The sequence below is a fragment of the Delphinapterus leucas genome, chromosome 1, assembly GCF_059928025.1.
Source record: "Delphinapterus leucas isolate spDelLeu-1000000601 "Yukka" chromosome 1, BTC_Dleu_Yukka2, whole genome shotgun sequence".
In the NCBI taxonomy this organism is placed as follows: domain Eukaryota; kingdom Metazoa; phylum Chordata; class Mammalia; order Artiodactyla; family Monodontidae; genus Delphinapterus; species Delphinapterus leucas.
This window is the reverse complement of record NC_143129.1, coordinates 46,810,802-46,832,754: the sequence shown is the minus strand read 5'-3', so window position 1 is coordinate 46,832,754 and position 21,953 is coordinate 46,810,802. Positions and strand designations below refer to the sequence as shown.

The 21,953-nt window shown below is 52.9% G+C and overlaps 1 protein-coding gene across 1 annotated transcript in view; it reads left to right on the top strand.

The window, feature by feature from the left end:
* Window positions 1–19,110, top strand: part of LOC111184697 (uncharacterized) — a 96,335-nt gene extending 77,225 nt beyond the window's left edge. The window contains exons 4-5 of the mRNA XM_089909546.1: window positions 329–11,226; window positions 11,782–19,110. Of these exons, the coding sequence (XP_089765672.1) occupies window positions 329–975 (647 nt within the window). The 3' untranslated portion in view covers window positions 976–11,226; window positions 11,782–19,110. The remainder of the gene's footprint in view (window positions 1–328; window positions 11,227–11,781) is intronic.
* The last annotated feature ends 2,843 nt before the right edge of the window (window positions 19,111–21,953 follow it).

Sequence of the window (21,953 nt, the reverse complement as noted above, 5' to 3'; positions counted from 1 at the left end):
GCTCTGAGTCTTCGCTTCTGTGACTCAAACTTTGAGGTGAGAAACTGCCCCATCACATGACTTACGGATTTCGCCCTGACAGGACAGTTTCTGTTTGTGTTTTGGTTCTCTGTCAGACGCTCTGAGCTCAGAGGGGAACCCCACCCTCCGTGTGACCCGGGCACACTGGCCGTGTCACGTGACCCCAGTTGCCTGCGAGCCAAGCATTTCTCTGGGTGACATCATGCCCTTGCTGATTGCCCAGGTGTTTCAGGGCCTCCCTGGGCTGACACGGAATTTGCATCACTTCTGTTACTTGGCTCTTGATTTGTTTGTCTTTGGTTAATAGCAAATCTGGATTGGGGTCGAGGGAAGTTGTTGAGACAACCAGACAGCAAACACGTCCCACAGAAGCTTGGCGGGACTTGGACCTGCGGCTCCTGCCCTTCCTCAACCCCAGGAGCCATCACAGGTCTTCTGGGCTCAGGCCTGAGGCAGAGAGGTTGCTGGTTCAGACTCTCTAGCACCATCCCGGGACTTACTTCAGATTCGGGACCTCTCTGGACCAGCCTCGAAGGCTCAGAACCAGGCGTTGCTGAGACTTATGCTTTTACGTGGCTCTCTCCTCACTTCCCCCCTCTTCAGGGGGGCCAGCGCCAGAGGACCCTGGATTTCTCTCCTTCCCTCTGCTCTGGCCATTTGCCTGGAGTCAGAGCTCAGCCTTCCCACCTTCCACTAACCTTGGGTCCATGGGCAATCACTTCCCAGACCCATGGAGGGCCAGGACTGAGGGACTCTGCAGAGACCCCCCCCCACCCCCATTACTTTATGGGGAAGGAAACCCAGGCTGGAGGGTTTCTTAATCCATTTTTCTCACCCACCAATTTCCAGCAACCTTCGCCTCTCTGGCCTCAGTTTGCCCATCTGCCGAGGAGTGGGAAACAAACCCCATTCTCCCAACCGCAGGATGAAGACTGGGACCAGCTGGGTTTGTGAAAGGGCCTATTACGCCATTGCTCCAGAGGTTCTCAAGCTTGAACATGCATCTGAATGCCCTGGAGGGCTTGAAAACAGAGGGAGGCTCCTCCCTCCCACCCCAGGGTTTCAGTAGGTCTGTGGTGAAGTCAGAGAATTTGAACATTTTCAGACGATGCCGGATGTGGCTGGTTCAGGGACCACACTTTGAGAAGCACTGCTCTAAATCTCCGGAACTCACCCAAAAGAGAGGCAGTGTGTGCTGGAGCCTCTCACGCTGGCTCCAGGAAGTTGGTAGCTTGAAATCAGCCACAGTGGGAGTATTCACACCTCGGAAATCAGTAAATGCTGCAAACCAGTTTTGTTTGTTTTTTTTTGCCAGGGAGCTAGCTGGTAAACATTTACCGGCACACCGCTGGGTAAGAGGGCAGCCTTTCTCTCCCTCTGTGCCCCAAGACTGGGGTGCCGTGCCTCAGAAACAGGACAGGAAAGCTCAATCAGAACTCTCTGCGCCTCCATTTCATTGTCTGTAAATTGGAAACACCGATAGCATCTACCTCACTGGCCCACAAGAATTAAGTAAGAAAGTACCCGTGAATCCCTTAGCAAAGTACTCGGCGTAGAGTAAGTGCTCAAAAATATTAGCTCTTGTCATTAAAATCCTTTGGATTATAGGGAATCTGTATTTTGTTCCCACAAGATTATAAAGTGCTATATAACCGTACTCCTGGGAGGGGTGGAGACCATGCCATTCTGAGCTTCACAGCTTTGGGGTGCCTGCTGGTACCTAGTCCTCCTTCTCTGGGGACCCCCCCCATTGCACAGTGTGAGCCCCACCCAGCCCCCGTTTGTAATGTGTGACACCCCTGGCCGTAGCTGCTTACAATAGATACTCTGGGGTTCTCAGAGTCTCTTTCCTGGGAACTTGGACCTGGAGCCCAGAGCCAGCCTATAACTCACCACCTCAAGGTCAGTGGGGCAAGCAGGCTCTGCCAGCAGCCAGAGGGACCAAGGAAGGGCTGCAAAGAGAAGGGGTGGAGCAGGTGGGCAGAGGCAGGCACGGGAGTGAGGTGGAGAAAGAGTCCTGAGGACACCCCCGCCTCTGAATCTGGGCTCCTCTAGAAGTTCTGCTGCCCTGCCCTGGGCCTGCATCCTCTCAGCCAATGTCCACTGTGGCTTAAGTCATATCACGTTGGCTTCCGTTAATTGCAACCTGAGAGTCCCAACTTCTCCACTGACTCTGCTCTTTGCTCACCCCCACCTGCCCCAGCACAGGCTTGGGGCCCGTGCCTGCTCGGCCCTGCCTGCTGTGGGCCTTGGGCAGGACTCAAGGCCTCGCTTCTTCCATCTGCTGGTTGAATATGGACTTGGGCGGAAGCGAGCCTCCTTCTGAATTTTCCCCGTTATATGAAGAGAAATGAATATTCCCGACATTACCTACTCAGTGTCACCCCTGCTTAAGACCCTGCAGCAGTCCCACCCCACCCCCGCTGCTCTTGGATTGACTCCAGGCTCCCTTCCTGCACTCTAGACACTGCCTGAGCCTTTCCTGGCCCCTCTCCGACCTCCACTCTCACCTCTTGACTCTGAGGGATATGGACCTGCTGGCAGTTCCCCAAGACCGCGTGTTCTCTTTTGGCTTCTCTCTGTGCAGAACAGAATTTCCCCAAGCCTACAGCCAACTACCAAGCATTCTTCAGGCTCCCCCTTCGGTGTCACTTCCCCTGGGCCGTCTTCCCTAGCACGGCCCTGGCCGTGCCCCTGTGCCTCGCACCCTGTGCAGTCTCCCATTGGCGCGGCCTGTACCACACCACAAGGTCCCAAGTGCAGGGGCCAGATGCAGGCCCCTCTTGTTTCCCCAGGTTCCACATTGTAAGGACTCAGTGGATGGTTAAATAAATGTTGTGACCTGAGGAAAGGGGGGCTCCAGAAACTCAGGGGCCATCACCATTGTCCGTGGTGACCTCCAGAAAATCAAGTTTCCAGAGGGAAGAAAAGGAGAGGAAGGGGTGAAGGCAGCCCTAAAATGGGTCAGGTAGAGTGCCTGCTGGGCGATCAGATAGAAAGCTCTCCTGGAAGAGAAGGTGCAGATTGAAGAGAGAGTGACATTGGCAGGACGGAGGCAGTGTGAGGTGTAGCGGGTAAAAGCACAGAATCGGGAGGGAAGGTGAGGAGGAGAAAGAGGAACACGAGCCCTGGACATTGGACTCCCCTTCCTAGACCTCAGGCTGTGCTTGTTCCCTAGAGGCTCGGGCCGCGGTTGCTCATGGACTTGCTGGTGGCTCAGCCGCACGATCGACACGTGTGTCTAACCTGAAGGAAGTCCCCTGTAACCTCACCTAAAGGAAGCTGCTTGGAAAGTTACCGCAGATACAGGGATTCCCTTGCCCTACTCAGCTCGCTAAAGCCCCTCTCCAAAGCCAGCCCTGCTCGGAGGCCCTGGACAGGGAGTGGTCACGGTGCCCAGTGCCGGGCGGCGCATCAGAAGGCCCTTGGCTTCCCCCTCACCGGCTCCAGGCTGGCTCCTTTGCGAGGCCAGCCAGAGGGCTGGATGGCTCACCTCCCTTGGGCACAGGTCCCATCACAGCATTGCTCCAGCCATGGACGTCATTCCCCAGTTACCGCAAAATAGGGTTACAGTTTCTCCCATGGTGTGGAAATCCCAGGAGCCCTCTCAACCACCTGGGCCGAATACAGAAGTTGGGCTTCTGGTCCATTAAATTCCCAGTCCAGGAAGCCTCCGGTATGAGGCTTCCTTGTAATCTGTGATCTATTTTCAGGGCTGCCCAAGAAAGACTTCATTAGTTTAGACATTAGGACTTTAATAGATGATTCTACTAAAGTTGGGTACACAAAGAAGAAGCTGAGAGAGTTTAGAGAAAGCCTACACTCACCTGCCTTCCCCAGCAACTTAAGAGCTAGTTTTACCCCTAAGAGTTTATAATCTAGGTGGGAAAAGAAAATGAAGGTGCATTACATAAAACTGTGGAGAACAATTAAATATTAACCGGTGTGGTGCTCGCTGATTGCAACAGGACTATAATGTGGCTCAGAGAGCCAGTTCTGCGTCAGAGAATTCACGGAGAAGGGAGACTAGAGCTGGGCCTGCAGCGGGGGGATTCGGGTCAGTGGAGAAGAGAAGACAGGTGTTCCGGGGAAGGGGACCTGCATGAGCAATTGCCTGTAGAGTATGCGGGACAGGAGGCCTGGATTAAGCAGAGGTTGTACATTAAATGCAGGAAGATAAGATTAGCGAGAGGGTGAGAGAGGGGATGCGTGTTGCAGGAGGTGGAGGCGGGGGCGGTTATGAAGTGTTTGCACGCCAGCTCGAGGAGCTGGGGCTGATGGAAATGGTGGGAAGAGGGCGGGGTGAGGGAGGGGAAGCATTGGAGGGCTGAGGGGTGGGGAGGGAGCTGAGGAAATTTCCAGCAATTGCTGGCCACCAGCAGGCATGGGCGGCTGACTTGAGGGCTGAGGGAGCGCTCTTCCCTCCGGGCCCCGCACCCTGCCTGGGCGTCAGGGGCTCTACAGGCCCCTCTGATAAGGGTTGCCAGCAGATAGGTCACACGCTGCCCCAGGTACCCAAGGTGGCCAGCCTGTCACAGGCCCTGGGGAGCCACTGCAGGATCCGGCACTTCAACAGGCATTTTGAGGGTAGCTGCTAGGCGCAGAGCACCACAGGGAAGCAGAGAGAAGTGAGGCGGGCTTCCTGCCCTCCAGGGAGCCCAGTGTGCGGGAAGAGAACAGATGTGGAGGACAGCGCTGACGGAAGGCCAGGTGCGGGCCGAGTTCCCAGGCTGCGGGGGAAGCAGGGAGTTTAGTCCTGACTGGAGAAGGAACATCTGTGGAGGGTGTGGGGTTTGTACACCTCAGAGAGGGAATTAGAGGCACTCTCTGCCCGGCAGGAAAGATGGATAGACAGGGAGGGAGAGCTTCCAGTGAGAGAACAAAGAGAGCTCAGGCAGAGGCTGCAGACCTTGCGACCTGCCCGCAGGAGGGTCCGGCGACCTTGTAAGGGAGGCTGGGGACAGAGGTGGAAGTGTGGCTGGAGGCAGATGCCGTGCCAGTTCGGGAGAAAGAAGGGCTGTGGGTCCAGGGATCCGCGCGGCATTCACGGGGCGCCTGGTTTGAGGTGTAGATGTCAGGGCACAGGGAGGAATAGACAGGCCCAGCACCAGCAGTCCCCAGGCCAGTGGAGGAGGCTAGAAACAGGGACTTCTGCTCCGTGTGGAGAATGCTCGAATTCTGTGGGTGCACAGAGGACGGCGTGGTGAATTCTGCCCCAGACCTGGGGTGCAGTCGGGCTGGGAAGATACGTGGGCTGGGCTCGGGGCCCTGGGGAGAGGTGAGGGTTTCCTGGGTTGAGGGAGAGGGGGTTTCGGGCAGAGGAGTCAGCACGACGAAGGGGTTGAAGCTAGAAAAGAGCAAGGCACAGAGACCAGCAGGGTAGTGTAGCCAGAGCTGCAGGCTGTGTGTGTGTGTGTGTGTGTGAGAGAGACAGACAGACAGAGAGACAACAGGCAGAAAGAAAGAGGAGGGAGGGAAATAGAGAGCGAGAGAGCTGGGAGGTGAAGCAGAAGCGGCAGATTGGGGGCCAGCCTGGGAGGCCCTCAGCTGCCCTTCCAGGGGAGCTGGGCATCACTCTTATGCGATGAGGAGCTGAAGCGTCTCTGAGCGGGAGCAATGCGCTAGGAAGTGAATTCTGACCTCTGCATGGAGGAGGATGGAGGGGGCAGAGCCAGGAGGCAGGGACACGTTGGGGGCCGGGGCACTCCCACCTAAGAGGAGAAACACAGAAGATAAGAAGGTCTGTGGGAGCAGGATGTGAGTTCTGTCTCGGACATTTTGAGTCTGAATCGCGTGGGGCGATGTCCAAGAAGAAGTGGAAAATGCTGGAAATCAGGGCAGAGGTCAAGCCCCTGAGGAGCACTGCCTCAAAGCCTGAACGGGACGAAGAGAATATCTAGGAGGTGGCCACAGCGGTCACGTGCCAGATGGCCCCGGTGGCAGACGCGGGGCAGGAAGGGAGGGCCCCTCGGGAGAGATGCGGGTGGAAGGAGGGTCAAGACACACGGGGGGCGGGTGAGTTTGGATATGAGCCTGTTTAGTCTTGAGGGGGTGGGACATTGTTGTCAGGGTGCTCGAGCCACTTACCCTATGCAGAGGTGCCCGATGTGCGTGAAAGGAGTGAGAGGGAGGACGGGGACCACAAAGTGGCCGGCGGGGAAGGCAGTGATGGCCGAGCCTCTAAGAGCATCCAGCCCCCTGGCCCCAGCTGTCACCCTGACCCTGTGTGTGAGTGAGCGAGCCTGGTGCCACACTCAGCGGGTCCTGCTGGGAGTGGAGGGCTCTGGTTCTCATCACCGAGCCCCATCCCCGCCCAGAAGCCCCTTTCCCATGCGCCTCCCCCACTGTTTCCTGGTGATTCCTGATGTGGGCCGGGACCCGGCAGGACTGTCCAGGTGTGCGTCCTGCCACCAGTAGACCAGGAGCTCTCTGAGCATGGGGACCCATGTCTCCCTTCTTCCTCTTCCCTACAGAGTCCAGGACGGGGCCCACGCATGCCGGGGGCGGACACCCCACGTGGCACTCAGTCTCCCAGGCAGACGGGGGTGCCTCAGATCGCGTTTCTTCTCGGCAGGAACTTGGGCCAGATCCCACAGGCACGCAGACCTGTGGCTGCCCCAGACTCCTGGCTGGACAAGGTCACTCAATCCAGGCAGCAGTGTAGCTTTCTCCTGACTCATTTGCCTAATCTGTTCCAAATGGATGAGACGCCCAGCATTCGGGGTGAAGGGGCAGAAGAGGGTTCTTTGTATCCAGACCTGCTCAGTCCACCTGTCCCAGAGTCTCCACGTTATTAAATGTTTTCTGGTTCCTATGGCAACCGAATCACACAGCCAGGATTTTGTTATTGTTCCAGGGAAAAAAGGGAAGGGCCACAGCGTGAGGACTGACGTCCGTGCACCATCCATCAACCAGGCAGCTGAGTCACCACCACGGTCTGGTGCATCCATGGAGTCACCTCCCTGTGGTCTGAGGCTCCCACTGGCCTTCCCTCTTTGGCAAGAGGCTGGTCCCAGTCTGTGTCTGTCGGCAAGCGTGGGTAACTGGGCACCCTGGTGTGCTGAGTCCTGCCGTGTGCACTTCTGGTGGCTAGCGGGGTAGAGAGGAAATTTCCTGAAGGAGGCACAGTCCTGCCTCCAGGGAGTGAGAGCTCATGAGGCTGGGGATGCATTTCCTGTCCTTTCAGAGCACACGTGTATTCACAGGCAGTTTCTAGGGCCACCTAGCAATTGACTTAGAATACGACCTCAGCCAAGTCACCTGGCCACTCTGAGCCTCAATCTCCTTATGTATAAGATGGGGAAACAGGTACTTTCTCACCAGGCTGAGAGGGGAGAGAAATGAGACTGTGCCCATAAGAGCTCCGCACCAGCCTAGTTTCCACAAAGAACTCGATAAGCATGCACTTCCGTGGCTGCTGACCGGCTAGGTGCTGGCCGCACATCTCAGGACCACCCTATGCAGAAGGTGAGGCAGAGGGAGCTCTTCTACTCCTTGAAAACACATGCCAGCCCCCCGTCGGGCAGCCATGGGCGGCCACGATGGACGCAGCCACCTCCCTCCACCACCGCCAAGGATTGGAATAAGAAGCTTCACTCGCCCAGACACAGAAGGGAACAGAACAAGAAAGTCAGTGGGTCAGCCGGAGGGGTTGGGTCAGCAGAGGTGTGGGAAGAAAGGAGGGGCCGTGAGGCAGGCACTCCGGAGAGACGGTGCTTAGGCCACCCAGACCCGCTCCGGTCTTTGAGGAAGGCCCTCGCCCTAAGGCTGTGTTGGCCAGGCACCTCCTGATGACAGCCTGGCTTTCTGGATAGAATTTCCCACCAGAGAAAGGGTGTCAATGGGAGAACATGCCTCTCAGGCCCACCGGATGGCTGATTCCTCACCGGGGCTGGCTGAGTCAGAATGGAGGTATCTATGCTCGTGTTGGGTGCAGGTCACCCCTGAGCCCAGCCATCTCGGAGCGTCTAACCAACACAGGTTTCTAGCTTACAAAGTGGAAACTGGGCCCCGGGAATGGGATGACCACAGAAAGGAAGTACCCCCAAAAAGGAGTCCAGCCTTCCCCTAAGGGAGCCCCATAAGACACCCACTGTACAGGCTCATCTGACAGCTCCCCCTCCTTGGCATGTTCCACGCTGACCTCTGCCAGATGCCATAGCCAGGCCAGCTGACAGCTGCCTCCCCCGGACTGGCCCTATGCAATGCTTTTCAAACTGGGAATCGAGACCCATAAGTGAGTCATGGTATTAATTGAGTGGGTGGGATGAGCATTCTTCATAATTAGCCAGAACAGGGTCACGTATATCAGAGTGCCTCGTGGGGGGTAAGAGTGAGTGTTATTTCATGAGTCTTTCATGTGTGTGTGTGTGTGTGTGTGTGTGTGTTGTATGTGTGAACACATGTACTATATGGATACAGCAATAGAAAGATGGCACATTCTGATTGGGTCGTTTGTGGGCATTTAATAAAGGAACTATTTACAAAGACGTGGGCAGGGTGTAGGGAAGTCACAAGAGAATTGTGAGGCTTAGTTATCACCCTCAGGCTTAAGGCTTGAAGGTGGAAGGTGTTTCCAGAACTTGGAAACAGAGTGATGAGGCGAAGGCTCAGACAGGACCTGTGATCATCAGCCCGATGGGGAATGAATACTTACCCTCCCTCCTCTCCCTCCCTCCCAGCTCCTGCTGGGCTGCCCACTAATTGAGCCCAGGAAAGCCTGAGGGCCGGCAGCCACGGACCCAGTCCATGTGTGGAAAAGGCCAGTACCTAATGTGTGCGTGGGATGCAATGTAAAATGGCACCGCACTTCTTACTGTGAGTCTCAGTTAATGAAGTTTTAAGCACCCTGGAACCATGTGCCTGAGGCTGAAATTACTGCCAGGAAGAGGCAAAACGTTTCTGAATGGCCCCAGATCAGGGCTTTGGGTGGCAGCTAAGACCAGTGAGGAAAGGGCTGTCCTGTTCTCAGCAGGTGGGAGTGCACCCATCCTCCAGATATGCCAGGATGGAGGTGCCCGACAGTGGGGCTGAGCAGAGCCAGTGTCACAGGCTGGGGCTGAGGTCACAGAGGAAGAAGGGCAGGAGAGGGGAATGGGTGGGAGAGAGGAACAAAGGGGCCTGTGGTCAGGACACCCACGCCAGGCAGTTGCTTCAGCTCCCCAAGGACAAAGGGCAGGGTTCTATTTCTAGCTCCCGTGGGAGCAGGAGACAACAACCTTCTTGCTTTTCACACACTTGAGGTCGGCTCACTAATCCTCGCGTGGTTGTTCTGGACTCACACAAAACCGTCTCTGAGCCTCGTTTCCACGGCCCACACCGCTGCCGAGTCCGTCACGGCAGGGTCACATGCAGGCGACTTCACGCCTTCCTCGCCAAGTGTGACCGGGCTCCGAGGCCGAGTCTCCTGAACCCCAGAACATTCCCCCACGAGCCCACTCAACACCCACCTTCAAGTGCCCAGTTCCCAGAAGAGAGACTCTTCCGGAAAGGAGATAGTTTCCTCTAAGGACTAAAAAAACATGACAACAGTGTTCACGACAGCTCGGAACTCTCATTTTACGCTTGCTGTTTCCCTGGAGAATAGAAAGCAGCTCTGCCTTCACAGACCTGGTTTCCTCCTGGCTTACTCATCAACACATAAGGCTGAGGTGTGTACGTGAGGGTTAATAAAGTGCAGAGCATTTTGCCCTTTGAACGTTCCTTCAGAATTTCTTCATTTCTTTCTGCCATGTTCCTGGTACTGGCAGGGATGGGCCAGAGTCTCGAGAACACGGTGAAGGTGTTTCCTGCCCAAGCCAGCAGGACCTTGGGCCAGACCCTGGTGTTAGATCCTGAAGACACCCCAAGGAAATGGCTCACCAATGTCATCATTTTTAAGTCAACCAAACAGAAAGTGGTTGCTTGACTACTTCATCAGCCTTAACCGACTCATTATTAAACTATAAGTTACAGGAAAAGGAGAGAGAAAGTCCAAGGGGATCAGGGTCTTACCAGTGTGATGCTTACAATTTGGACCATGACTTGTGGAAACCGGCGTGCCAGTGGCGATGCCTGGTTAGCATCCCTTTACTGCTTCTCTTTATTCTTCACAGCTCTGCCATGATCCACGAGGCGCTAACTGCCTCTCTACCTCTTGCACTTTCAGCCACACATGGTCAGTGGTTGACTTGACTCTCTCCTTCCATAACTTGAGAGCACTCTCAGAGGGCAGGAGCTCTGTCTTATTCACCTCATGCTATCCCCATGGTCTGCACCAGTGCCTGGGCTGTCAAAACTCTCCATGAAGTATGTCTGGGGTGAAAACCTAAGTTTTTCAATGTGGAAAAAAAAAGATAAAGAGCTAGCCGTGGCTTTCCAAACTTTTATTCTTTGGCAGTGAAAACTTTGATTCCAAAAGAATCTAACCTAAGCTCCAAAATAAATAAAAGCAAAGCAGGACACCCAAGTAAATTTGCCAGGTTTAGCAAATAGAAATGCCAGATAATACAGTTAAGATTGAATTTCAGAAAAATAAATAATTTCAAAAGGATAAGTATATCCCAAATATTGCATGGGACATACTTATACCAAAGAAAAATTTTTCATTTGTTGTTTGTCTGATGTTCAAATTTAACTGAGTATCCTCATTGTAACTGGTGGCCCTCTACCCAGACCCCTGCATGCATGGGACCCCCAGGGTGCCCTGGGGTTGTACAGTCTGGTTTGTGAACCACTATTTGAAGAAACATTGTGACTCTCCCACACTGCTGTCCTTCTCCCGTCTCTGGAGCTGCTCTCCCTCTGAGCAGGACCAAGGCTTACTTCCCAGCACCTCTGCGTGCAGCCCAGGTGTCTCTGTGGCCCTGGGCTGTGAGGAAAGGCTGCTGTTAAAATCGGGCTCAGTTTCCTGAAGCATCAGAGTGTTAAGTGTCAGAATGGCTGGAGAGGCAGCCAACATTCATGACAAATAGCTATGCCAGTTCACACAACCATTTCAAGCCCAACATAGATTTCTTCACCCTTTGTTTTCACCAAAGTCCTGACTTTCCCTGAGAGACTGCTGGCTCTTCCGAGAAGGCGTGATGGAGCTGGGGCTGTCCTGCTTCCTCCTCCTTGCTCCCCGGCCCTGTCCTTCTGGGGTGAACAGAGGGGCCACCACATCCAAACCAGTCACCCTGGTTCTGCTGGGCGGATACTGGTGGCCTCTGTGGCACCAAAGCACAGGTGAGTGGGGAGATGTCTCACCTGCCTCTCTTCAGTGCCCCCCTCCTAAGAAAAGCAGTGAAGGGGCTCCTTGGAGCATCACGTGAATTCCTGAATGCCTTCCAGAACGAGCTCGCTCTGGAGAGGGAGAAGGGGAATCTCAGTGGATGATGTCTGCTGATTTTTGCCTGACCACCCTGCACCCCCTTCCCAGATGGTTTGTCCACCAGTGTGTGGTCTTGGTGGGGGGCAGACAGTCCTCTAGGCCCAGGTGTGACTCAGGCTCGGCCCATGGGATGCTCCGCCTTGGGGCTTTGACCCTCGGGGGAGAAGAGGGCAGTCAGAGATGACTCAAGGACGTCACCGGATGTCCCTCTGCAGCTCTCGGGTCCCGTGCTTCCCAAACCTGCAGTGCTTTCTGAAAATAGAGACACGGGCACCATTTTTCCTTCCAGGTAAATATATAGGATCATAGCCCCACCATGGTATGTGCAGAAGGGATAAGTACACTTCTGGGTGGAAATGGTGTTAAAATTCAGTCCGTAATTCACCACAATTTTCCCCCCTCTGTCACAGAAGCCAGCAACTCTCCAGATGGTAGCCACTCCATCAGCCTGGGTCCTGGAATGAGGACAACTCAGACAGTCCCAAACCAACTCAAGGTGGCCTTTTGGAGTAAACAAGAAAGAAACCGTTTGTTGTGTCAAGTCACTGAGAGGTTGGGGTTGTTTGTTATTATAGCATAACCTCTCCGATCCTGACAGACACCCAGGCACCGTCCGGGACCTCCTGAGTCTCAATCACCATGGGAGCTCTAGCTGAGCCATTTTCTCAAGTCCCACAGTCGTGATTTTGTAGATCAGCTAGGTTTGTGAACCCGCACTTCACTCCACACTGATCCTGAGGCACAGCTGAACTGTAGTGGGTTGAATGGTGGCCCCCCCAAAACATATCCACATCCTAATCCCTGGAACCTGTGAATGTTACATTATTTCAAAAATGGGGCTTTGTAGACGTGATTAAGAATCTTGAAAGAGGAGATCATCCTGGATTATCCAATAAGTACAATGACAAGTGTCCTTATAGGGGGAGGCAGAGGGAGATTTAAGACAGACACAGAGGAGAAGGCCCTATGAGACAGGCAGAGATTGGAGTGATGTAGCCACAGCCAAGGAATACCGACCAACACCAGTAGCTGGACAGGCAAGGAATGAATTCTCCCCTAGAACCTCAGAGAGAGTGTAGCCCTGATGTCACCTTGATTTCCAGAACTGTGAGAGAATACATTTTTGTTGTTTCAAGCCACCAAGTCTGTGGTACTTTGCTTCAGCTGCCAGTGGACGGACAGCGTCCACTAATCCTCAGGGACCTCCCAGTCTCACAAGGGAAATTGGGGCTGCACCAGAGAGAGCTGGGCAGCAGGGGCAAGGCAGCCAGAGCTGGGCTGACTGCTTGGGAAATGAACTCTGGTGGAGGAGAATTTTGAGCAGAGGTCTGGGGGGATGTGCACTGGAGCTTAGTAGAGAAGGAGCGGGAGGGTGTTTCAGAAAGGGACTGGTAGGTGTGGACACCAGGATGGGGGCCAGGCAGGTATTCCAGGCACAGAAGAGCAGCAGAATCTGTGCTGGGGATGAATGAATGGAACAGGAGGGCTGGCAAACTTGGTCTTGAAACCCAAGCTGGCCTTCCTTCATATCAATATTTATAAAGCCAGAATGGTAATTTGAAAAATTGTCTGTGCTTTCAAAATAAGCCAAAATAGTTAAATTCAAACTTGTATCTATGCCCTGACCACTACACATATATATGTGTGTATATAGATATACACACATATATATACATATATATGTGCATATATACATACAGACAGACCAAAACATAAGAAAATCATGGGATAGACTTAGGAATTTTTTTCCTTCATTTTTTAACTTGTTACTGAAGTTGCAACACTTTAATAAACAAAAGAAACCCAAAATGAGAAGTTCTGGGTTAATATGAAATTAATAATGAACTACTGAGCGTTCTCGAGGAAGGGTGGGGTGGGTGATCAAAATAATGGTTAAGGAAGGGAGTTGGGTCAGTCCTGTGCATAAAGGAGAGGAGACGGAGCGGCAGAGGCCAGGAGACCTACAAAGGGGCCGTGCAACATTCCAGGAGTGAGGTGTAGCGAGGCCCAACTAGGGATGTGTGTGAGGACGGAGCAGTGTCGGAGCAGCGCTCACAGCCTCCGGTAGCTGCCAGGCCAGACGCTCGCTACACTCGACTGCCCTCTAGTGGCCACATCCGGGAAGCCAGCCACGCCTTTCAAAGCTACCTCCTAGGGATAGAGCATTGCGGGAACGTGAAGAAGGAGCTCCGGGCTTTCTGGTGTCAGAGAAAGCTTCCCAGAGGACACGATGCTTCCTTCCACTGAGCATGGTAATTCTTTATAATGGGGCCAGTCCAGCTGTCAGAGACCTGACAGGCAAGGCATAAGGAATGGCATGGGTAATAGCCTAAAGGCTTGAGCCTATATTGCATCATCAGGGAACGCAAGGTATTTGGTAGGACTGGAGAGCAGGGCTTGTACAGGGTGGTGAAAGGTGAGGCTGAAGAGGGGAGCTGAGGCTCTGCCTCCAGTGGGGGTTGAAATGCATCGTAGACAGTGGGAAGGCTTCCAAGGGTTTAAGCAGGGACGTGATACAGGGACAAAAAAAGGTAACATTATCAAATTTGCACTTCAGAAAATCAATCTAGCAAAAGTGTGGAATATGGGCTGGTGGGAGGGGGACCAGTTAGTCCAGGACCGAATGCACACTGAGGGTTGAGAACCCTGCACCTGAAGGTCTTTGCTGTTCACCCCCTGTGCTCGCTCCTGAGGGCTTGCAGGACTGGAGAAGTGGTAAAGTGGCAGAGAACTGAAACGCAGTTAACTTGTGAAGATAAGCACAGGAAACAGGTGACCCAACAGAACTGTGCTCTAGAGAATGATGGGTCTTAATTTATTGAGTGCTCTTGAACCTGAGGACCAACCTGCTGACTTTGGGTGGGAGTGTTTTGAATTCTACCTTTGATCTCTCTTGGTGCAGGGCTCTTCGTTGCCATATGGCGTCTCTGGGGGTTTAACACTAGCCACTCCTTATACCCCACATAATAGGAGCTGCTCTCTGCTTTATACTGCCCGTCGCTGGCTGGAGTTGGAGCCTAATTTGTGTGGCCAGGTGAGCTGCCTTCCTGTTTAGCACCAACAGCTGGCATATTGATTAGGTCACAACCCTAACAACTAAATACTGTTATGTTCCCATTTTACAGATGAGGAAATCAAGGCCCAGAGAGGCAGAGGGACTCACCCACAGTCACACAGCTGAGGTGACAGAACCAGAACTGGGAGGCTGGCTCCTGAGTCTATGCTCTTAACCACTTGCCATTTGACCCTCTTTGTGCTGGTTGCACAACGATGCCCAGAACCACATTGAGGAGTGTTTTGCCTTTAACCATCTTCTATCTTGTTCATCACCCTTGTTCAACCTGTTTCCCACTCCCTGAAGGGTATTTAATGGCTAAATGAATCCCAATTAAATATTAACTAGAAGAGAGGCACCTGAGCCTTCTCCCCCGGAACCTTCCCTTTCTGCTCAGAGTCCCAGTGTTTGTCACAGCATCTGTGTTTGCAGAAGGTTCATGGGTGCAGACATCCCTGCAGGACGGATGGGAGGACACAGCCTCTGGTCTGGGGAAATTTATGTCTAAAGGGAGCCGAGACGGATGAACTATTCAGTTTGCTCCTTTTGCTCTCCATCAAGCACAGTCAGCTAGTGTTTTTTAAACTGTGAGTCACCACACATCAGTGAATCATGACAACCTTTTAGTGCATCTCAAATCACATTTTATTTACAAGAAACTAATTAAAATTTAAAATATCGTGTGCATTTTATGTAGCATGGTTAAGAATTGTTTTAGGGGGCTTCCCTGGTGGCACAGTGGTTGAGAGTCCGCCTGCCGATGCAGGGGACACGGGTTCGTGCCCCGGTCCGGGAAGATCCCACATGCCGCGGAGCGGCTGGGACGTGAGCCATGGCCGCTGAGCCTGCGCGTCCGGAGCCTGTGCTCCGCAACGGGAGAGGCCACAGCGGTGAGAGGCCCGCGTACCGCAGAAAAAAAAAAAAGAATTGTTTTAGGAAATTTTGTTTTAGTTGTGTGCACTCGCATGTGTGTGTGTGCACACGCACACTTGGCTACGATATAAAATATATTTCTTACTGTGAGTCCAGTCAAAAAAGTTAAAGAGCCACATAGCTAAATGTTTTTCTCCTCTGCTTTCACAATACTTGTTTACAGGAGCTTTACAACCTATTTTTTTTTTTTTGCTCGAGTTAATCTGAAAGTGAGTTTCTATCAGCCAGTCTACACTGGCCATGATGGAACAGAGGAGGGGTGAGGGGTGCTAAGACAGCACACGGAGGGAAGCTGTTGGCCACAGAGCCGGGGTTCCACTCCTCGGCCACCAAATGCACCACCCAGATGATGACCCAGCACGTCACCTGCTTAACTGAAGTCACCTGTGCTTCATTAAAACCTTGAGGCCTGTGAGCAAGTTAAATTGTTTGAATTAACACAGCTTGTTGGAGCCAAATTTAAGCTATATTTTCATAGGGCATATTTGTCGTTAAAATCCTACTATAATATTTATATTCAAAAAATCCAGTTTATGAATTTGTCATTTATTCTCCCCTGCTTCGAATCAACCAGTCCTGGCATATTCATAGGACTTCCTTCTCGCATCCCAGGCACAGACCCTCGGCTGTGTGGTGTGCACGGGAGGCTGGTCTGGCCAGCCCCGGGCATCACAGGCCTGCTTTGGCAGCCTCGCGGAGGCCCCTCCTCCCGCCCCGCCCCTGCCCGGCTCCACTCTGAGGCCCTGAAGCTGGGTCTTTATTCAGGGAAGACAGCCTTCCACTGTAGGGCAGCCCAGACCCTGGGGTCCCTGGGATCCCCCGTGCTGAAGCCAGAGAAATGCCCCCACATCTGTAACACATTCATCTTTCCTCAGCAAGCCTGACACTCCTGACCCACCTTCTGGGCAGGGTGGATCATTATAGAAGTTAGAACATGAAATCAGACAGCCTGGATTCTCATCTCAGATCTTCTGCTGATAAGATAATGCCTTTGGGCACGTTGTGTAACCAAACCAAGGTTCAGCCGCCTCACCTGTGAGATGGAGGCTGCTAATAGCACCTACTTCATCATGGTGCCGTAGGGGGAAATGACGTAACACAGGTAAGGCATGCATTTGAGCTCCATACTTAGCAAACGGTAAGTGCTCACTAAGTGTGACGGGCCATTACGGTAATGATTATGATTGTTACAACAGACTTCCAGGCAGCCTCAGGGTGGCTGTAGTCTGAGAGCCACACAGGGCCCCTCCAGGTTAACTCCCAGTGTCCATCTCTCCATCACCCACTGACTTTCCCGCCTTAAGCCCTGTCGCTTCCCACAGGGCCCCTCATCCCTGCCGCTTTCTCGCCTCTTCATGGCCCATTACCCACCTCTCAGCTTCACTTCCTCTGTTCTAAAGCCGGCTTTGAAGCACACGTCTCCTCAGTCCTTGCTGTGGCCTGAACAAGATAACGTGGGGTGTGGTGTGAGAGGCCCTGGGTTCGAGTCCTTGCTTTGCTTTTTCCTGTCAGGAAGCGTGGCTGTTTGCTTCAAGTAAATCAAGACAGGCTGGAGAGGGATCCTGAGCCTGAGACTGTACTAAAAGGGAGGGTCCTGCCAGTCAGGCAAAGCCCAGGGCCGAAGGTGTGTGACAAGGGCTCCCGGCTGCGGGGCGTCCAACAGGCAGAAGGAACACTGCCTCAGGGAGGGAGTGGACTGGAGGCAGGCAGGCAGACCCTGCCATCTCCTGGACGGGGCTCAAGGAGCCTGGAGGGGTCAGGGGACCCACAGTGGGAACCGGGCCTTGGGTTGGGGAACTGAGGTCAATACCCAGACACCTGAACTGGGCAGGTCTTGTTTTTGTGGAAAAAGTTTGGATGCACACCAGGTGGCTGAAGGGTCACCATCTCCAGAATCCACATGGTGCCGAAGGACATAATGCAAGGATTGATTGGCTGTAGTGGTCCGCACTGGGCCCTGCCCCAGATCAACCTGGATTCACTCCCCGCAAAGGGAGCTACGTGGAGAGAGGCCTCGCTGGTCCCTGAGGCTTCCTGTCTCCAGACTAGATGGGTATGGGCTAGCCAGAACAGGGTCAGAGCTGGCTCAGCTCTAGCGGAGCCGGGGAGGCAAAGGCCTGGGAAATAGAGTCATGAGGAAATACTGTGCTGCTCAGAGACACATGTCCTCTGAGCCTCCTTTAACTCATTTCTGTGAGACAGAAATAGTGATGAGATCCCCAATACCTAAGCTCCTGGGTGTATTATGGAGATGAATGTAAGAAGCAGTTTGGAAATAGCTGAACTAATGTTCTTATATTGTCATTACTGTCCCTTGTGTAAGTACACAAGGATTTTACTAAATTTCACTACAGTGTAAATTGATACAACACATCGGGGAATTCACGAGGGTTCCTGAAATCAGACAAGGCTTCTGAGCAGGAATGGCGCTGAGAATGGGCCCAGCCGTGGTGAGAGTAAGTATCTGTGTGGGAGATGAGGGAAGGGAGTTACCTGGGCTCAAAACCGGTGACACAACTGGGCTTGAATTTTCCTGAACCAGGTGCCTGCCTGCCTCGGTGCTCAGGGGCGGTGCTGCTGTGACTGGGGACCCCAGCCTGAGGCCTGCCTCCTCTGAGCCAATCCTGGGCGTGTCTGGGGAAGGCCTTTGGTCAACGTGGGCAGACCAAGTTCAGTCGTGGAGCAGCAGGGCTGATTCAAGGCTACCCCTGGGGTTAAAGGAGCCGAGGCAGGGGAATGGGCATCACACTGGCACGTCTCTTACATTTGAAGAGATTCTGCGGGCTTGTAGTTTTCATAGCCCCTCATACCTTTCATCCTCTCAACAACTCAGCCCAATTATTATCCCATTTTTAACTGCATAGGCGAATAGGACTCAGAGCGATTTGCCTAAGGGCAAACGGCCAAGTTGGGACTAGAACACAGACGCTGGAGCCCAGATCCAGCCCATGTCCCCAGAACATTTGGAGCTCAGTGTCCCAGGATGGGGGCGGGAGCCAGGATCAGACCCAGGCTGTGGCCAGTAGCTCAGAGGACCAGAACCTGGCAGTTCCAAGCACAAAGTCATGTGCCGAATGTCTTGATGGGTTGAAACCGTGTCTGGTGGCAGCATACGAGAGATATGTCCTTTCTTTTTTATAGTTTTCTGTATTGATCAGAATTTTTGCATAAACAAGCTTTATGTTTATAATCAGACAAAAACATAACATTATTTTTCTGGGGCTTGGGTGGTAGAAATCTGCATATAGCCGAGTTAGGGCCCCTCATCGACCAGCAGCTGCTCTTGTGGGCAGGTCTCTGGCCTCATCGGACCTGAGTCCCCTGATGCTCTTTTCCTGATGATGGTTTCACCGCTTCTAATTTCCAGTTCTCTCAGCTCAGTCCCCTCTCTGGCAACCACAGCTGCCCTCCCCCATCCTTTGAGGGTTTTCCAGCAAACCTTTGCACTCAGTTCCTTGGCAGAAGATCAGGGGATCACATGGCTGAGTGACTGGTGTTTTCTGAATCATGGAATGGAAAGAAACACTACACACAAAGCCAGCACACAGACCCTCTGTTGCAAGCCTGGTAATAGCGCGGCGTGGAAGTGATTCATCTGAGACCGCCTGGCGTGTGCACACGCGTTGGAGCGAGGTCAGTGCAGTGTTCACCTTCTCCAGTGACTAATGGGGCTTCTCAGGCAGAGGGAAGCCCCAGGCCCCTCCTAGGTACACCGTGGAGCCTAGCAGCCCTGTGCCCCAGGCTCTGGGGCTGCCAGAGAGGTGTCTGGGGAAATCATAGACAGGCTGGGGCAGGAGGTGAAAAGGGTGGAAGATTTGGGGGATGGGGGTGGGGATTAGGGGAGGAACTAGGCAGACAGGTGTAGGTAGAATGTGGTCAGCCTCTCCTGAAAACCAGGAAACAGTCTCTGACTTCTCCACTTCACATCCCAGAAACACACCCCAGGGCCCACCAGGTACGGCAGACACACATTCACCAATGTCAGAACGCACCTAGTAAATAATTCATGCACTCAAGGAGTCCCTATGAAGTCCAGGCATGGTCTCAGTCCTTGACTTCAGCCTCCCAATAGCCCTATGAGAACGCCAGTGAACCCATATGGCAGATGAGAACATTCTGCACAGAAACAGGAAGTAACTTGCCCAAGGTCACACAACCAGCTAAAGGGAATTCTAACCCAAGTCACCCCATTCCAGAGTCTGCGCCGAGCCCCTCCTGTAGGCCAGGCACTGCTCTACACGTACATTATCTGTCAGTGTCCTCATAGCAACAATGCAAAAAGGTATTATTATCCCCACTTTAAAGATGTGACAGCTAACACTCAGAGAAGTTAAGTATGTTGCCTGAAGCCACACAGCTGGTATGTGGTGAAGTGGGGACTCACCCAGGTCTGTCTGACTCCAAAATCCATGATCTTTACAGGACATCTATGTCCTCATCATTTTCTGGGACCGTGCCCCTCTTTTCTGTGTCTCCCACTCCCCTACCTGTGGTTTGGATTGGTTAGAGCTTGACGCAACAGTAGTAGCCTCTTGGTTATTCCACACAGGGTCCTCTTGTTGGAGAGAGAGGGGAGAGGTGGCGGCCCAGGGCTAATGGACCGACTTGGAGAGTTTTGGGCAGGTGGGGAAGGATGAGGGAGGTGAGGCAATGCCGGCTAGCCAGCAGATCCAGTGGATCTCACCAGGCTCCGTATCAAAATCCCCTTTTAGGAAACACAGAGGCTACGCGTGGTGGAGGTCTGGGTGTGGGGGGAGGAGGGTGACTCCAAGGGACAGCTAGGGCTGAGAAGCCCTCATCACAACCAGGGCCATTCTCTTCCCCATGGAGCACTTCCCCTTGGAATCAGCCCGAAACTAGAAGGTAAATTTGGGATCCCAAACTCGTAGTCCATAAGCCTCATAGATAGATTAGATGTAGGTTTTGTTTGGCTGGATTTATTTCTCTTGTTGTCACTTAAAGTTGATGTCTTTAAGCAAGATGTGCATTCTCCAGTTTGCCACAGACCCCACCACTCCCTATTGCCTCACACCATCCCACTCAGTCAAGTTACCATGTTACTGTGGCCCATGATAACACTGGAGTCTGAAACCCTTGAGACATAATTTGGTATCAGCGTTGCACCTGGGAGAAAAAGAAAATAGATGTGCCTCCTAGACCAAAATGAAGACACTGAGGTGCTGGGAGGGCACAGTCAGGTCCCCCCTGAGCAGCTGCTCCTGGAACAGTCAGTTGTAGCTGGAGCAGAGCTCAAAATTTATTACAGTCTCTGTTTCTCTGGGACCTGGACCCATGTATTAGTATCCTGTGGCTGCAGTAACAAATGACTACAAACTTAATGGTTTAAGACAACATAAGTTTATTATCTTACAGCCTGGAGGCCAGATCTCCAAAATCAGTGTCACTGGGCTCAACTCAAGGTGTCGGCAGAGCTGCATTCCTTCTGGTAGCGCTAGGGGGGAAACCCGTTTCCTCGTCTCTTCCAGCTTCTAGAGGCGGATGTCATCATCGTCCCCAGAGTTAGGGTGGGGAAACTGAAGCTCAGAGGGTTCAGCATTGTTGCAGGCAGTTCAGGGACAGAAGGTACCTGCAAAACAGAGGCTGAAGGGCTTGATGAAAAGACTATGTACAGAAGTGTGGGCAGAGTCAGGGGACCAACATGGGCTGGTGGGCACCCAGAGCCTGCAAAGCAGGAGGCTTTTGCCGCCCTAGGCCTCTAGGATCTGGTGTGTGCTGTAGCTATAGGAGAGGGTTGCCCATGAGGAGCGGGGGCCTTTGGGAGAGACGTCAGCCATTGCCAAGCCCCAGCCCAGCAGGGAGGGCGTCTGCACCTCACTCTCCTCTCATCCAGCTGAAGCCAGAGACGGAGGGAGCCCACCAGTGCAGCTTTAGGCCAGCCTCAGGGACATAGAGCTGGAGGGCCCAGTGGGGAAGAGTACAGCATCTTCCTTGGGGTCATACAGGCAGTGAAGAGCTGGCTCTACACTGGTTCTTATTAACCCAGAGGAGATTTCTGGCAGGGAGAGAGACACCTGGTGATAGTTTGGCCTTTTGCCCTTAAAATCATTTCATGCTGCTGAGTCCCCACTCCATCTATCCCACCAATCCGCCCCCCACACACAAAAAAAACACCTTTGGGTTCAGGTTGCCCACCCAACTCCACTAATTGATTTGGGCTAAGTTAATCCAAACTGGACAAAAGGACTCCATTTCAACCAGAACCAGGCATATCTAGAAAGCAAACTCGGCAGCAAACAAAAATTTATAAAACCAAACATGCAACCCACGTTGAAGAGAACTGGCTTGAGATGACCCGTTGCTTTGGGTCACCTCAGTCATTGATGCCCACACGTGTGGAAAACCAAGCCCTGAGTTCATTATTGTACATGCTTGGAGTCTGTCACATGGAAATGCATGTCAATGGACACACCCACAGGTGGAAGGACATGTAAATGCATATCCTTGGCTTTCCTAAGTTAGAAATTATTTTATTGGGCCTGGCTTCAAAAGGGGCCAGAGGTCATTGGTGGGGAAGGAGGAGAATCTTCCTTTTCTTCATTTATTTATTGCTTGCATGATTTTTTCCTGCAGGCA